General features: G+C 37.4%; 1 protein-coding gene across 1 annotated transcript in view; it reads left to right on the top strand.

Moving 5' to 3' along the window:
* Window positions 1–7936: 7936 nt before the first annotated feature.
* LOC116721263 (neuropilin-1a-like) overlaps window positions 7937–19054 on the top strand; it is an 85387-nt gene continuing 74269 nt past the window's right edge. The window contains exons 1-2 of the mRNA XM_032564885.1: window positions 7937–8592; window positions 9635–9809. Coding sequence (XP_032420776.1) covers window positions 8505–8592; window positions 9635–9809 — 263 coding nt within the window. The 5' untranslated portion in view covers window positions 7937–8504. The remainder of the gene's footprint in view (window positions 8593–9634; window positions 9810–19054) is intronic.

Below are 19054 nucleotides of genomic sequence, written 5' to 3'. Positions count from 1 at the left end.
TAAAACAGGGTGAAAATAGAAGCTTGTTCCTGCTGTGTGAACCAGACAAGGCCATTTGTTTCGGTCCCAGGCGGTGAGATCTTATCCGCGTCGTGACCTCATGTTGTGTGAAGATATCCGTTCAGATTGGGGCTGAATTAAGTGTGCATGTTTAGAAGCGTCTGCACACGAGCGTTTGGTGAAAAAAAGTCTGGAAACTTTGGAAAATATTCTTTAAAGCTGAGATTTACAAGATTTCACTGCTGAATTGTGTTCTGATTATTCCCTTGAGGACGCTCCGATTATTGTGATGTCTATGAAGATAATCTTAGCGGATATTCCTCTTGTGGAAAGAATGATTAGGGATATTTAACATGTTGAAAATGAACAACATGAATGTGACGTGTAGCCAATCAGAAAGCAAAGTGACAAAAACATGGAGGCAGAATCCAAACAACAGAAGACAAAACAACCATGGTACACCGTTTTTTTGTGTTTTTTCTTTGGTAAAAAATAGTCCACAAACTATAACCATTGCTTCCTTTTTGTCAGCCATGTTTGTTTTCTCTGAACTTCGGTTTCACCTCGAAAGGTTTTATGAGATTTCCCGTCTTGGAAGTAAAATCTCTTTGTTTCTGGTGCACATTGTAGGACAAAGCCTGACATATCAGATTTGTTTTTATGATGTTCAGGTGCTCCAGATCCAATAAAAGCACTGAAATGTACTTTTATCAAACTTCATGATGCTAGCTGCATTCCCATTACAAATGTTTGCCAAATTTAGTTTCTATGCTGCTAATGTATAAAAAACACAATCTAGCTAATGGGGTATTTCCATTAAATAAGAATCACATTTAAAATCACGCGTAAATAAGTTTGCTCACAAGATAAATCCTTAAAAAAACCATATCGCACCATCATTCTCCCTCCACTTCCTGTTGTCTTCGTTGTCGTTTCCTTCAGTAGTAACATCCATTTGTTGATCATGTGACTCTTTATTTGCCACCATTTGGTTTGGATAATTTTGGGAAAGACTGTAAATGTAACATTTTTCTTAAAGTGCGACTCAGAGAACACGATTTGTGTCTTAAGGATTCAAAAAGGTGAAGCTGATGCTTTGTATTTGTGAAAAAGAAAATATATAATTACAAACCTGTAGTATTTTCCTCTGCCACTTCAACTTTTCAGTTACAATCCACAAATACTTTTGCACCTAAAATACCTTATAAGAGTCTCAGGTTTTGAGAATCACCCGACATTTTTAAACTCCTGACATGTGAATCAGGCACAAAGCGGACATCTTGAGAGTGCAGTCTGTCGTTTTCCCCAGTTTTTTTCTTTCAACTTGGTTTTGGTCAATAGTTCTTGACGCTTTCTGAAGCTTTTAAAGTTTTTCTTTGGTCTTGTGGTGCTTTTACACTCATTTTCAGAGTGACATAGTAACAGTTACTTGAATGAGCTATGAAATGGAACTATGTGCCTGGAAAATATATAATACCCCCACGTTAAAGCACTTAACTCTGTTATTTGGGTGTAGAGAGTTTTGTTTACTCAAACATCTGAAAATTTAGCAATATGATTTCAAATTAAAGTAAATTAGTTACCAGCAGCTTATCAGAAAAAACACATTCATGTTGTTCTGAATCTATGAAAAATGCCAAAGTTAACATAGATTGATAGAAAATGTGTATTGGATTAAATTACAAAGTGATTCAGAAGCTTGCTGTTGCTGAAAACTCACCTCAGCAGGGAATGGATCCCTGTCTGCATGTCCTGTAATTACTGAGGTCTGTCCGTGTCGCTGTGGAAAGGCGGTCCCTCCTCCATCATTCCACAGACGTTACCTGCATGCGCCTGCAGGTGTGTGGGCGTGTGGCGCCTCTGCATGCTGACGCCTCATGAGGATCCATAATAGTTTTTCTAGCACTTCTCAGCCTTCATGCATTCACTCACTCGTCGTCTCTGCCCTCTTTGCAAATTCCCACTTTCATTTTATTCGGCCCTTTTAAAGGTTGTGAATATTATGGATGTTTAAGTGGCTTTTTACTGCACTTCATGAGAGCGCTCTCCATATATGTATATCTAGGAGGAAGATGATATTGTTAGAAGAGAAAAAGACGAGTCAAAAGCTGCGTTTCCTTTCACCATGTAACTGCGCAATTTGACATTTTAAATATAAATTTGCTTAAAGGGGCAGTGTTATGACATATTTTTTTTACTTTACATCATTAAATAATGTTACTCCCTCATCAAAAACATACCTGGAGAAATCGTTTGGAGAAACGCTGGTAAAAATGTTATTAAAGGGTTAATGGAGGAGGCGGAGTTTCAGAAACCAGGAGTTTTTAAAGAGACATAGACCCAATTTTCATTCATTAAATTACAAAGTTAATTTTATTTTAAGGTATATTTAATATTTGTAGCATTTTTATACCAACTGAATGTAAGATAGTTACTTAATTGTGTTATAAAATGGCACTGTGTGCCTGGAAAATGCGTTGTACTGCCCCTTTAATTGAAACAGCAATTTCGAAAACTCTTGTTTATTGATTTAAAAGTTTTGGACATAAGATGACAAGATGTTTGTTTTTTTTTTTTTGTTTGGCCATATTTTAAGCTGGATGTTGCCACTGGCGCAAACCACGAAGAAGACAAGAGGAAGTAGTCGGAGGGTCATGTCGCCGCATGTTTTTTACTGACTTATCACATAAACTTTAATTTTAATTGTTTCGTATTTAATGGAAACATCGCAATTGCAAAATAGTTTTGTTTTTTTTTTACATTCGCGGAATAACAAAGTTTTACGAACATTTGTAATGGAAGCTCAACTGCAGGCACCAACAGATGTGATAAAAATGTTTTTCTGCAGTTTCATCCCGAGTAAAAACTGAGATGCTGCACTCATTAACTTGTCACCTCAAGAAAAAGTCTTTTTCGTACATTTTTCCAATTGATTCTGTCATCAAATTCAGTTTTCTGACTGAAAATGTTTCCTATTGAGTCACAAATAAGTATGTAAATTAAACCGGGAAGTCCCATTAAAATCAAAAACATCTTTCACAACAGAGACGCTGAATTTGACTCAACATCTGTTTGCAGCCTAATATTTTCCACTCTGACCTAAAAAAGAAGAGCAAACAAAACAAACTTCTGATGATTAATGATCGTAAACATAGAGTAATTTATCAGGCTGTTTAATGACTGCGAATTAATGGAAGTGCTTTGCATGAAATGTGAAAATGTCAAGACGCCGATAACAAAAATATGATCCGTCAACAGAAAGGCAAATAGTAGTAATCAGTCTTGAAAAGCTGAAGTTCTGTTCTGGCTTTGCAGAAATAACACTGACTTAGTGACTGATGGCTCCGCTGTCATGTTTGGCAGAATCGGGGGGCGTGCGTCGCTGCCAACCGTTTTTATATCATCTTCCACTGTGTGGAAAAATAATCTGCGGACCAATACTGGATTCTGAATCACATTGGAGCGGAAGCATTAAAGTCTGTTGGGATTTTCGGATTGTAATACAAACTGTCTGAGAGGATAGTTAGCGAGTTGCTATGCCAGGGAAAGTCAGCGGCTCATTGGTTGGTCTTTACGCTGCTTTCATCTCCAGTCATCCACTTCATAATTCTCTCTTTTTGTGGTTATCTGGCTCAGTTTATGTGGCGTATCTCTCATTTTTTTATATTTCCCTTCCTAAGAACAAGACGTTTTTTATTTTCTTTGAAGTTGGTTTGCTGTTCTTTAAAGGAGTTCTTCTTTTTTTTACTTTACATCATTAAATAATGTTATTCCCTCAAAGAGAACATACCTGGAGTGTTGCTTTGATTCTTTCATTCATGTTTGAGAAATCCTTTAATCTCCATGGCAACCATTCAGCTGTGCAAAATGCCTGGGTGGCCTTAGCTCCGCCTTCGAGGACGCAGCTTCTCCCTCAATCAGCTCCTTCAGACTAGCCAGCAGCAATTAGCAAACACCTGGTGCAACTGCATATCTGCTGAGCTCAATATAGGAGCTACTCCTCAGTGCTAAGCTTGTAAAAATGTTGTCAAAGGGTTAATGGAGGAGCCATGTTGTGATGACTTCCTGAAGGCGGATTTTCAGAAAGAAAATGAGTTTTTAAAGAAACAGAGGCCCAATTTCAAAGTGCTGCATTATAAAACTAATTTCTTTTAAGTCATATTTGACATGCAGCATGTTTTTACAAACTTAAGGTAACTTTGTTATTTAACTGTGCTTTAAATGGCTCTTTGTGCCTGGAAAACGCATAACACTGCCTCTTTAAAGTTTTCATTTTTGAGTTTTTGCTGCTTTTTTGCTCTATTTTTATCCCAGTTCAGCATCAGACCATGATGCCATGTTGTGTCATTTAAAAGGAATGAGGTAAGGTGGGAATAAAGCATGTTTTAGGGATAAGTGTGTGTTTTTCGGACTTCCTGTTTTAAATACAGTCAGATGCTGAGTTCAGTATCCAAGATGGCCGCCACATATCTTAAGGCTGTTGGTACCATAAGACACTTTATGCTTTTAATACAGCTTGAGTTGCTGTTTTATTTGATTTATTTACTCAACTTGTTTTCTGTTTGCTGTTAAATATCTTTATGTTTTATTTTATTGTTTTAGTCTTTGTTTTTGTTATGATGGTTGGTGTAAATTGTGAAGTGCTTTGGTCAGCTGCTGCTGCTGCTGTTGTTTTTAAATATAGAAATAAATAAATCTGACATTGACATTTCTGACAGTCTGATTAAACCAGTGGTGCACATATTGCTGTATAACCTCCATCGGAGACATGCTAAAATAAAGTGTTAAAGAAGGTCATTTTATTACAGTAGTTCAATTCAAAAAGTTACACTACTTTACTTAAAGTGTTTATTTCTAAGTCTTATTTTCCAACAAATTAAATTTTAGGTTTTCATTATGTGTAAGTCCTGTACTTAAGATATTCTTGTAAAAAGAACAGTTTGCATAAATTAAGCTGCATTAAAATACAATTGTTGCGTATAAATCATCTCACTAGTCAAAATAGATCTTAAGAGGAAAATTTTACAGCTAATCTCATTTCAGTGTAGTTTATAAGCCATAATTATTACCAAAAGAGGTGTAACTGTTAATATATTTAAAGATTGAAGTACAGTGATTTCAATTTAAATATTTAAAGGAATCTATCATCTTTATTTTTATTTATTTTCAGTGTTTGGAGCAGCGGTGTGCTGATATTTTTATGCTTCTGTATTCAATGTGACAGTGTGTTTTCTCATCTGTGTTTGTTTTTTTAAGTGTTAAATTTTTATAGCCCAGCTGCTGGCCTGAAGGTAAATCTCTGCTCCTGTTCTCACTGCTTTTATTTGGTAAATATCCAGCTTACGGAGCTGAAAATATTCAGACGCACTGGTGTGTGTGTGTTTTTTTTTTTTTTTCTTCTGGCTACTGTTTAAATTAGAAAGTAATTTACTAGTTTTATTTTACTTTCATTGTAGAAGTATAAATCCTCTGAGATGTTGACCTTAATCTGAGCAACTGTTGCAGAGATTAACGGGCGAACTGAAAGTGAACAGCTCTTATTCACAAAACGCAAACAGACTTGAAGGTTGACCAGCCTAGCTTAAATTAATTACACCGAATCACAATTTACAAGATTAAAAAAGTGTTTTATAGTCACAATTTTATCTTTATTTGGCACTAAAGATGCGCTGAACAAGGAAGCTTTTGTTAATTAGAGGCGCTCAAGTCTCGTGTTTACCATGCAGAGGGGATTTTAGACAAACTGAGGTCATGAATAAAAAATACAGCCATTGTTTACGGCTTTCATTTTGCTTATTTTATGTTCATGCAGTCGTTTGCATTACCTACGATAAAAATGAATGGAAAAGGGAGGCTTGATTTGACCCAGATTGCAGAAGTTTGTCATCTAATATGACAAACCGCTAATCTCCTTTTCAGGATTCGCTGCTGCTTTTTAGTAATCTGATGAAAAAAATGGCACACAGGAAGTGGATGAGAAACTCTTTTATGTAGTAAATGTAGTTTTTAGATAATATACAGTGACATTTATGTCAGATAATTTTGTAAACAGGACACTGTTATTACAATTTTTGTCAATATATTCTGACTTGTATCATATTCCATAAGAATTGCCAGTATTAAAGCAAAGTTGATGGCAACAGTAAATTACACCAAATCACAGTAATTATTTTACTGTGTCAAATAATTGACACAGTAATCAATAAAACGCAAACTAACAGCAATCCTTCAATTTGTGAAACCTATGGTTAATTAGCTCTTTAAAATGTTGCTGTTCTATACTCTTGTAAGAGCTGGCTGTACTGGAGGGATAACCCTAACTTGTATGTAAACAAGTGGATTTTATTTGTTTATTATTTGTTTTATTATTTAGGAGCCGAATTCAAAAAGGTCAAAGTATTGTGATTATACATTGATTGGGTAATGAATACTCGATAAAAGATTTTCAAAAATTTATTCAGTTTATGTTGAACAACCGACTGACTCTGGTGTTTTCTCCCAATTTTTGCTGCCGCCATTTTGTGGACAAGTGTAATTTGCCGACAGCTGATGTAAACTGCTTGTGTGGAGGGAAAAAATTAATTTCACATCAGTTCAAAGGGCTAATAAAGAGAATCATAAGCACAAAAACAAAGGATATTATGTATATAATTTTAGTACGTTTTGTTTTATAAACACACTATATAGTTACAGTTATGTTTTCTCCCATTAATTACTGATTCTATTTATTTCAGTTAACAAAAACTTTTAGTTTTTACTTTGTTAACTTAATAATAATGTTGGTGCTAATGCTACCTTTCATACAAGAAGAAAAGCCAGAAGCTCAGCTTTATCTGTTTTTAGTATTCTCTCTATATGTTACACATAAAATCAATAACATAGTGAATACTGATTCGGAATAGGCAGGGGTCCACTGTACAACATAAACCAGCTTAAACATAAACCCCACTGGGGTTAAACATAAACCCCACTTAAACATAAACCCCACTGGGGTTTATGTTTAAGCTGGTTTATGTTTAACTGGTTATGTGGCTGCTGTGCTTCTGCGCTAACGCTAGCTTGTAAAATTTGTTTACAATGGAGGTATTACAAAAAATAAAACAAATTCATAAAATTAAAGACTCATGAGGATGGGAAAGTCACATTAAAAGTAGCTCTTGAAAATAAGTTAGCCACCGTATTTTCGAACGCGGAAGTAAATATGGAGCACACTTCCGGTGTTTGAGCGCACTTCCGTTTCACCGCTTCGCTATGCTAACTAATAGCAGCTTAACTAAACTGGTGACAAATTTCGTGAGCACGTTTCCAAAAATCGCTGAATGATCGAAATGGCAGGTCTACGACAGAGACTAAGACAATAAAAAGACAATAAAAAGTAATAATATTTCGAGAATAAATTTGTACGATAATAAAGTCTGACTTTATTCACGCAACCTTATGACTGTATTCTGTAATACATGACATATTCTTGTAGCCTAAGACTTTATTGTGGTAATTTTACGACTTTTATAATGACTATTCTCCTACGACTTTATCCTATTTTATTTTCGTAATACTTTATTCTCAAAATGTTCAGACTTATTCGTGTATCATGACTTTATTCCCGGAATTGTATGACTATTCTCGTATTTTTTTTATTGCCCCATGACTCCGTCCTGGTGCTGTCATCGAAAACATGTTCATTTAAAACATAAAATATAATAGACTTCTTTCAGAACAACTTTTGTGACATTTAAAAAGGATTTAAATGAGCATTTAATGTGATCATCGTGACAACAGGCGTGCGTGTCCTTTCAGCGGGAACAAATTCATCTGCTTCAATCTTACTGTCCACATCTGATTGTGTCACGGAGCCGCATGCCATCATGAGTTTGCGTGAGCCACCTCCTCCTCCTCCTCCTCTTCCTCCTCCAGCCCCGCACACGCGCGTCGGGAGCGCACAGAGGGCGCACCGGTGTCAGTTTGCTCCAGCCCTCCTCTGCAGCGGTCGCTTGTTGCTGTTGTCTCGGAGCAGGGATTTTTCTTATTATTATCTTTAGGGGGAGTGGAAATTCCGCCGTTTCTGCCTCCCCACAACCAGACTGCGTGTGTTCCTGACAGTTCAGCTGCGAGCAGACACGCAGAGAGAGAAGCTGGACTCGAACCGCACGGAGTCCACAGCAGGAGAGCTCCGGGGTATTTTTCGGCTGAACCCTGATTTTTGTGGCGTTATTTATTTATTTTTTTATTCCTCCTTTTGGAAGTATGTGAATCATTTCTGCCGGGTGTCAGATCGGGAGCGCAGCGGTGCCACTTTTTGCCCCTGGATTTTGGTTTTTGCTTCTTGTTTTTTTTTTTGCGTTTGGATTATTTTCTTCCAGGAGATGCCAAGTTGTTGCCTGTGAAACGCAGGATGCTGGGGACTCTACAACCACCAGATCCCTTACTCTGAGAGAATATCCGTTATTTCTGATTCTCTCCTCTTCTTCTTTGGTCTTGTTTTTGGTTGGTTTATCTTATTATCGATGTGGTGCCATAATCTAAGGATGCGCTGTGGATTTCTATTGTTCCTTTTCACCCAAATCATCTCGGTGTCTCCGTTCACTTACATTGGTAGGTTGACATTACAGCATTTATTATTGACCCGTATTTATTTTTATTTTATTGCATGTTGTTATCAGCATTGTTAGCTCCCACCTGGCTTTCCTGCAGTGGAACCAGAATCGATTTGTTTTTAATTTATTCACAGATGAGGGGGAAAAAAACAAAAACCAAACAAGCGTAGGATGAAACAAAAGTGAAGAAATAACAAATTAATAATCAAGTGAGAATGGTTTAAAATGGTAAAGATATCTAAAGAATTTAGTTTTATTTCCATCCGAACCCGCTGAAGCATGATCTCCAGGCAACAAGCAATTTCATAAACCACTCAGAGAAAATTTAATTTTATCGCGCCGCCCGTTTTGCTGCTCCTCACCTTGAAAAGCGCGATCACACCTTATGGCGCGGATGCGACTCGGCTTCACTTTGTGTCGCACATTTCTTCCGAAATACCCGGCAGGAAAGTTGGAAAACGTTTTTTCTTGGAAGAAAAAGGCGCATTGTGCGACCCCTCCTGCGCCCTCTCAGTTACATGCATGTGAAATATTCAGCCTGTTGGATGGAGACAGATGGTTGTGTCCAAGATGTTAAAGATCGGAAAAAAGAGTGGAGAAAACTGTTATGATGTCATATTTAATCATTTAAATTGTTAATTTATCCAGAACTACAGTAGAATCATCACCCACTCCAGGTTGTTTTTTCTGCTTCTTTTAATCAAACTTGGTCCAAATGTGAAAATAATAAGTATTTTTAAATTTCAAACTGTGGTTTAAAGAGATTTCCAGATTTTGTCATTTAAAAACAGTGAAGCCGCCCTTTAATTCATGCATTCTTCTTCATGTCCAGCCATGTTTTCTGACTGTTTACACTCAGGAGGCAGCTCACTACAAATTGGCTTGAATAGAAAAGTCACGTGGTACTGGTGCCGCCCTCTGATAGAGCTGCGCCCTGAGTGAAGAGCCCTATCACCCATAAAACCACCACTTTCTTTCTGGATTCTGCTGTCATTTTTTACATCCTTTGTAATCACTTCCCGCCTTCCTTTGTGGTGCAGATAGATGCGGCGGAGAGATCATGATCCACTCGGCGAACTACCTGACCTCCCCGGGTTACCCCGGCGCCTACCCGCCCTCCCAGCTCTGCTTGTGGGTCATAACCGCACCGGAGCCCGGGCAGAAAATCCTCATCAACTTCAACCCACATTTTGACCTGGAGGACCGAGACTGCAAGTAAGAACCCTGTCTCTCTTTCTCTTTCTCTTTCTCTCTCTTCACTCTTCCTCACTTTCTCTCTCCACTCAATCCTGCCTGGATACAGAGGCAAACTCTGCCCTCTGTTGGTGAAGAGGCTCTGCTCTCAGACGGAGGTGATCTCAGAGGAAATGGAGTTTGATGGGTTTCGTTCTTGATAAGGAAGAAGGTTCGGCAGCAGAAAGCCGTTTGCTGCAGCTCTGGTCGATGGAGTTCAGTTTTCTCCCTGCAGGAACGAAGATGATGATTTTCATCTGTTGTGTGGATTTATTTTACTACCTGAAAACTGTCTGCACAGATAAAGTAACTGGATTTTTTTTGTTGTCATTTTGTGAATGAAATGTGAAAGGATCATTGCTTAACAAATTATTGCAAATAAGTAAAAACAGAACTAAAGATGTTAAATGTAACCTTTTAAATAACCCACTTTTTATCAAACAACATGACAAGAGATGTTATTCCTGCATGTTTCTTTTATTTCCATGAGAAGGGGTGTCCAAAGTGCGGCCTGTGGGCCATTTGTGGCCCATGAACTGAATTTATCTGGCCTCCGACCACAAAACAAAAATGGCACAAACTTGTTTTTCCAGCTCCAGATTTGATTTGAGGTTGATGAGGCTAAAAAAAAAATCTTTCAGTTAAGAGTTCACTGTCTTTCAAAAAAGATACAAATTAAAGTTTTCTAATTATGGAAGCAGCCATTTAATTACATTTCATAGTAAACAGATCCACAAACATTCAGTGGCTTTTACTCGAGGGCAGACTTTCACTTTAAAGCAAAAGTTTGAAGAAGGAGAAAGACATAACTTGTTGCTGGGAATATACACAAAAATCCAGACAAATTGAAAAAAAACTATAATTTTTTAAGATATAGACATCAAGTTTTCAACAAGATCACAGGCTGAGGTGATCATCATCGCAGGTATTTATGTTAAATTACTCTTTCTGTAGTCACAATGAAAACAAAACACATAATATTTTATTTCTTTGGGACGAGATATTAATTTGTATTTAGTCCAGACTTGTTTATAAAAGGATCAAATAAATTAGGGGCTAAAGAAACATCCATGAGGAACACCGTTAGATATCATCCTGATTTTTAATTTGACACAGTGACTTTTCTCAGATGTACCATTTATTGCACATGCTTCAAACTCCAGGCCCGTGGGCCAAATCTGGCCCGCCATAGCGTTTTATGTGGCCCTCTGGGTTCTAGACTAAACACTAAATGTGCTTAAATATCATGTTATCAATCAAATCAATGCAGTTTTCATCTGTTTACTGCCAAATATACCAATCATTCCCTGCAGTTTCTTGAGATTTATCATGGAAATTCACAGAAAATCAACAAAACCCCACACTTTTTTGAGCCAATACATAATTGGGAGTTTATTGCAGATTTTTCTCAAAAATTGTGAAAAGCTTTTCTTTCTTTAACTAAACGGTTTCCTCAGCTTTAATTGATGTCAGATTATAGTCCATGATCTAAACAGCGAGTAGTAAAAAGTCGCATTTACCCACATAAATGAGCACAAATATTGTAAATCTTTCCAGATAAGCACCACAAACACTTTGATTTTTATTGCAAAAAATCACAAAAAGAATCATGAAATCCTGGAGGGACTGAAAAGATGTTCAGTAATATTATGTAATTTTAAGGATTCATTGATATTTTAACAGTTTGTGATCAGGTTTTGTCAATATATTCTGGCACAACCGGCCCTTTAAGAGCGTTTATGATCTTGATTTGTATGGTAAGGTTTTCTTTTTGGCTGCATGTTTGTTGAATGGTGTTTGAAAGCCCAGAACCGGACCTGCAGGGTGCCACAGTCCCCCTGGTTGACATGGCGAACGTTCGCTTGTTGCGCTCATCATGTGTGTTTTTATGGCATCTCCTTTGTCCTCTTGTAAAAGCTCAGTAAACGCGTCTGGTGTAAATCTCTGCTTGCTGTCCAGCTCTGCCTCACAGATGTGGGGCAGGAGGTTACCTCCAATACTATCGGATCACATTTCAGCACCAAGGGACTAATAAACCATTAGTGCTCGGACAGATACTGGATATCGTGTGTCCTTCACTGGGTTGCACGTCTTCTGTCTGCGTTGGGGAAAATGCGTCTGGAACGGGTTTGTTTTTGGGAAACGCTGCTGGTTAAGTCAATTATTTCCAAATTAAAGACTTCCTGATGGATAATTACTAGCTTATAAATAGCAGAGGGGGAAAAAAAAGAAGCGTTTTCTGAAGTTGTGACGCTGTTGACGCCTGATTGTCCTTCCTACAGTGGACGGTGGCATCGTTTCCACTCTGAGACTTGCAGGAATCAAACAGCCTGGCCACCCAGCAGCCACCGCAACAAGTCATTTGGCTGTTGCCTGGAGGGCCTCCGCTCCGCTCGATCGGTTTCATTATTTGCTGTGCGAGTTTGTGTTGGATGATGGTCGGGTGTAGCTCGTAAGTCTTGGGCTTGGCAGGAGCGATGTTGTTTTTGGGAACGACTCAAATGTACTCGCCGAGGGAGGCCTTGAGCGTTTTGGCGAGACGGCATTCCCGCTCAAAAATTTCCTGAGATTCATATCTGCGTTTTAATAACTAGTGGTCTGAACTTAACGGAAACGAGACTTTTAATTGGAGTTTTTCAGAAGTCATGCTTGTTTTCTGAAGGTCTCCAGCTAATACCTCCTCAGGAATCGTCTTATTTGTGTAAAGTTAGGCTTCTTACAATAACAAATTTAGCTTTTCCCTGAAATTATTGCGATGATATTATCGTTTTGAAACCATGTAATGTAAATAACGGCGTAATAATGCAAATTTACCCTCTCAAAGATCAATAAACTTTACACTGGAACTGGAAAACCATTTAAATTTCCAAAATTAATAAACAAAACAATGAAAAACAACAAAATAAATGAAATGAACCGTTTAGTCTCTACACAAAATTACTTTTAAAAAAATATGAATCATCAGAATGGAAACTATCAAGCTTACTTTAATTTATTATTAAATTGGTTTATTGTGACAGGCCTATGTATAGTTTTAGATTCAACCAAATTGCCTTGGTTTAATTGAAAATGTTATGTTTGCATGGTTTAGATGGCAGACTTAACTTATCTCTCCTTTCCATTAAAAATGGTCAGTTAACCAAATAGAAATGGGAAAATTTTAATTAAACACCTTCAGAAAGTGTGAAAAACTATCAACACCACCTTACATGTTAGCAAGAAATGCTCCAATTTATCAAACACAAAAATCTAACCAAATAGTTCCTAAAGCAGCAAAATATTAAGGATTTCCTCCAAAATAAACAATGTACTAATTGGGTATTTTATTCAAACATGGCCAAAATGCCACGTTTATTACACTGGAAATGTTTTTGTTTGTTTCTGCCAGCAGGTTGGAGGAAAAAACTATCACCTTAATTAGAGAAAATAACAAAGTTTAACATTTTCCCTTTGAAGCCTCATAAACTGATGAGGCAGTCATCCTAAAGCAGCTGTTATCATTTAGATCAGAGTAGTTTTAGTTTTATTCGAAGACTTAAACCAGTGTCCGTCTCCTCCAGGCTGCATCTGGTTTCAGTGTGTTAGTCACATGGCTTCTTTTAGTTACTTTATTAAGTTATTACCATTTGCTCTTACAACACTGCTTGGACATAAATATTTATTTATTGTCAGAGTGACACTTGGACATTCGGCGTTAGAAAACTGATCTTTAATTCACCTGTTGTCAATTTGCAACATTAAATTTGAGTTTCACCCTTAAAAACAGGATTTTTAGACATTTGTTGCTAAAATACTTGACGGTTTTCATGGATTAGTGGTAGATCTAAGATAAATAGTATGTGACATGTAACCAGGGTGAACATTGTTGATTAGCCAGGGCTAATTTTTAGCTTGGCACTTTTGCTAGCTTTGAAAACCTAAGTTAATTTTTTCTAAAGCGCTAATTTCCTTGGCTGTTTTGTAAACTTTTAAAGTTGAACATTTGTGTTGAAGTTTTGGTTATTTTGGTTCAGAAGACTGTAAGTAGCTTGAAGTTTATATTCATGCTCTTATTTTGAAGTGGGCTAAAACTGTTTACGCAGCATCTCCATTTCCTCTCTTTATGTTTTCTCTTCCCCCCCAAAATTATTTAAAACAAGAAACATACACGAATAACATAAAACACCGACAGTAGAGAACTGGATAATGTTCCATAGTTTAGATTGTAGATCATGTAAATTATAACGTCTAAATCTGTTGTAGTCTTTCAAGGACAGATATAATTTGGGTTGAAGCTAGTGCTTTAGCATTTGCTTTATGTTCTTTAGGGTTAGCGCAAATAACGTTTTACCACTGTGATGAAATAGTTCATTATTTGGTTATTATTTTCCAGATTTACTAGCAATCCTGTGTATAATTTTGCTTCTGACCTTGAAAACTTTTCTATATTTTGCTTTATTTTAGCCCTGAACAAGTCAGCAGCTAAACACCAAATAACTGTAAGAATCAGAACAGTATCAGTATTAGGTCGCCTCCTTTATTTCAATAAAAGAAAAGTTTTAAAGTAAAAATCAAACTAATTATAGGTGTTTTTGATAAAAAGTTGCAACTTTTTCAGTACTGGTTACTGAAATGATCAACAAACTTAGAATCACATCTTCATGTCAATAAGTTTCTGATTTTGTTTCATGAATCCTTCATAATCCCACACTGAGCGTCATTTTCTCTCGTCGTTTCCGGAGCGACGGCCAGATCGAGTCTTCTTTCACGTCTGCCACGGAAATAGTTGTCGAAGTGAATCCCTGCAGAGAGCGGGAAAAATCCAAGTCGAGTTACGGGCGGGGAACATGCGTCGGCGGCCCGGATAATTTTGGGACGTCTCTCTTTAGGAGCCGGCCAAACCGTTTCCCTCCCACACAGCTGCAGCTCAACTCTTCTCTCTCAGCCTCACGCTTCCTGGCAGCTCAAAGTTTCTGTCACTTACAGTATGCTTGGTGTTCGCACAGCGAGAGTCTGCACAGTCTGCACATTCAGATTCATGCACCAAGAGGGAAATTTAAAGCTAAATCAACCAATTCCTTCTTATCAGAACTATCACTTTAATCCTGGTTGTATTGCTAGTTGTGTGACGTTAATTCAAGATTTTATTGCTCCAGGAAAATTCCCTGAAACACATCATCTGATATCATCTCTGCAAGAGTGTAATGGGAGCCAGTCACTCCTTACTGAAACCGTTTCCTGGAGCTGAGACTGAGTCACAAGACCAGCCGACGTCTTAAAGTGTGACATGAGCTGGAAACAGGCCAGGATGTTTGCATGCACACATCTTCGCGGTTTGATTCACAGCCGGTCTCTGCTGGTACAATGGGAGCTCGACGTATTTTTATTCATTCATCTACAGCTGGGACGTATAAACTTATGGCCAAAATTGAGGACTGAAAAATAGTCACAGGCCAAAAACAAAAACTAAAATCATGAAAATAAAGTAGCTGGATATGTATTTATTGTAGATCCAAAACTTGAACTGAATCTTTACGACAGCCGTTGCAGAGACAAAATAATTTGTATATTTCCACCAAAAACTCAAAAAATTTGTGATTTGTTTTGAAATTCCTGAAAAATTTCCAAAAAATGTTGACATTTGAAATTCAGAAAGTTTTTTTTCTTTTTTTTTAGAATTTTTTCACATGAAGCTAAAAATTGTATTTTTTGAATAAATTTTTCTAGAAATGCACAAAATCAGTCCAAGGGCCACAGATGGCCCTCGATCCGCACTTTAGACGTCCCTGATTTAGAGTATGTTGCATATTTTTTGTGTTGAGTTGTGACAGTCGGTAATCTAAAGATGGTGACCATAGATGTGTATTTATTTAATGGATGGATGGCAGCAGGTTGATTGTTATTGAATAAACCTGCTGAGGATAAATGAATGCAAATGATGAATGGATGATGAAATTAGATTAATGGATCGACAGATGAGTGGCTGATGGGTTTTTGAGTGATGGGGTTAAGTGTCCAAATGGAAACCAGTCCAGAAAAATGTAAAGTTTGATGTGAGGACTGATTAAATAAAGGCAGGATGGGTTAAAGGATTGACCTTAGGAAGACAAAAACAGAGACTAATCGATCGATTATTCCTCCAGACGATGTGGAAGGAAATAAGTTTTGGGCCAAAGACCCATGAATCCCAGAAAAAAAGATTGTGGGGAGGGAGAGAGGCATGGATGGATGAATCGTTGGATGGATGGTATACCATGAATGTTGGATGTTGTGACATGGATGGATGGACGGACAGACAGACAGACAGACGGATGGATGGATGAATCGTTGGATGTCTGTCTGTCTGCCTCGGTTCGGTTCGGTTCGGTTGAAGTGAAATCTGTTTGAATTCATATGTGAACGCAAAGCGGACTGGCGATTGCTCCAAAAGCAGGAAGTGGGCTACAGCGCAGGGCATTCTGGGTAAATACAACTAAAACAAACATGCTAGCCTAGTGCTAGCACGAGAAACGGCTCTTAGTCTTTAACCAAAGACAAAAGAGAAATCTTACAACCGTTAAAAGTTGCGCTCGGTGTCTCCAGAAGTTTCTGGTCCTCCGGTGACGATCAGTGTTTGTAGGAACCGGATGGAGAATCATTCTTCACTCTGAATTGAAGTGTAGAGAACTGAGGCCTAAAGCGGTTAGAGGAGCCAGACTTTAAGCTTTCTGTCTGTCAGGGTTGTTGTGGTCAGTCTGACCTCTGACCTCTGGGACAGTCCTCTCACTGTTTCTCCTGCTGCCTCAGGCTCTTCTGACACGTTTCTTTATTCTCGCTCTGAACTCCATCTGCACTTGTCCTGTTTTCATCCCTCTCTTCTTTTTTCCTTTTTCTCGTCTGTTCACCATATGCTCTGCCTTCCTCTGCTGAGTTTGACAAATGAAGGTGAACTTTAGACTTCTGTACAGCCAGAGTTCTGGTTCTGTCTGTCAAAAGACACATGAACGCAGCCGCCATATTGCTTCCAGTATAACCAAAGCACCAGTAGATCTATTACTGGTGTCCAATATGCGGCCCGGGGGCCATTCATGTTTCATCATAAACATGAATGTATGACAACAACCTTTGGAAATGATTCATCAACTCCTAAAAAACACTTTGTTGCTGCCATATTGATGCAATTTAAATTGCTACATGCCTTTTTCAACAATACTGTGCGAGACAACAATGACAATAACTATTCTTTATGCTTGTTGTGTTTAGTTTCCAGACTTGAAGCTGAAATTGAGTTTAGGAGCAAATGTAATTATGAAATTCCCCAGATCAGAGTCAGAACAGTGGGAAAACGCTGGAGCACAAAGACTTCCACCAGCTGCCTCTTCTCTATCAGCAGCAAATATTTGTCCAATGGGAGGAAGAAGGAAATATAAATCCTGCTTTTGTTTCTCTTATTTAAAGGAATATTGTTTAGAATTGCTTTTCAAACAATTACGGCCGCAAACTATGTGAATCCATTCGCACATCTGGGAAAAATGATGCACAGTTACCAAAATAAAAGCCCACACACCTGGAAATAAGCAATAAAATCACAAATACACAAAATCTTACCAAATATTTTTGGTCTACCTTCTAGTGCAAATATTTTTAAAACACATGAAATAAGATAAAACTGACTTACAAGTAACTTCTGTTCAGCTTATGAGTCAATAGTTCCTTAATTTTGACAGAAAAGTTCTTGTTCCACGAGCAGATTGTTTTGTTTATAACAGGAAGGTTTTTTTTCCATTTTATAAGTGAAATAATCTGCCAATGGAACAAGCACTTTTAAGAAATTATTGACCTAAAACAAGCTTCTATAACTTGCTGAAATGTTACTGAAATGCTCAAGTGTAATAAGATATTAGCTGTAGAAACTGGACCAAAAATACTTGGTAATATTTTGTGTTTTTGCAGTGAATTTTGGGTCCATTGAGCAGCATTTCACACGCAGCAGATCTGACTCTTAACGAGCAGATTAACAAGAACAGGGTTTGCTGGGAAATTCATTCAGCAACGTCACACATCAGCGGCAATCCCAGGATTTACAGCCTGCGTCGCTGATGCAGTCCAGATGTCTGCCCACCCCCAGCTGTGACAAAGGGACTTATGTCAGGACGAACAGCTGGACTCATGACGGAGCTCAGGCCCAAACAGGCTGGAGCTCAAACGTTGGTAACTGGAGGTGAATTCGGACCACAACGGAAACCGTCTCACAGACTTTATGGAAGAAAAGCCGTTATACATTTCCTCCCAAGACAAAATTTAGTAACATTTATTTGAAGACATTTATTCTAAGACTGACACAACACTGTCATAAACATGATATAAACATCTGAACATGAAGGAGTCTCCATGAATGCTTTCAGCTGTTGTCATGAATTTATATTTGGTAAATAATGATGCTTTTAATGCAAAGTTCCTCTAAATGCTACATTAAAAGTGTCAACTTTGCATTATTTGCATTATTATTTACCAAATAATAAAATGCCATTATTTAGTAAATAATGATAATAATTGTGATTGGTATATAATGACAATGACACTATTGGTAATAAAATTACCAAATTATGACATTATTTGATAAACAATAGCCAAATAATAAACACAAGAATATCCACTATTGTTGATAATATTACCAAATAATGGTCAATAATGGACAATTATTATGGACCATTATTCCATACCAAATAATGACATTTTGATGCAATGGAAAGTTGCATTAAAAGTATCAACTTTGCATTAAAAGTGTCATTATTTACCAAATGACACTTAATGAAAAAACAAACATTCATGAAGATTCCTTCATGTTCCTGAACAGGAAAAAATAAACCTAGTTATATGTAAATGAACCCATTTTGAGGAATTAGATTTTCAATCATACAGACATAAACACCCAAATTATTCTTGTTTTCTTTAAGGAATCCCACTTCTGGAGCTCCAAGCTAACAATTTACCATCATAATTGACACGCTGGGAACAGATTTTACAGGAATGGCGTGTGATTGATTTAAGGTTATGAAGCCTATATTCTCACGAGGAACAAAAGATATCCCCCTTATGGTGAAATCTGTTAACACCAACACAGCATTTCTGACATAACATTATGTCAGACTTATGCACACTTGTTCAAAAAGAAAACCAAATTTCTTTTGATTTTGTGGTAAAAATCTATTTCCTGTTCTGATGAACTCAATATAAAATCTTCTTTTATGAGCTTTAACAACCTACAT

Source organism: Xiphophorus hellerii, chromosome 6 (genome assembly GCF_003331165.1).
Source record: "Xiphophorus hellerii strain 12219 chromosome 6, Xiphophorus_hellerii-4.1, whole genome shotgun sequence".
NCBI classification, from domain to species: Eukaryota; Metazoa; Chordata; class Actinopteri; order Cyprinodontiformes; family Poeciliidae; genus Xiphophorus; species Xiphophorus hellerii.
The sequence above is the reverse complement of the archived record's forward strand: the minus strand, read 5'-3'. Positions and strand labels throughout refer to the sequence as shown.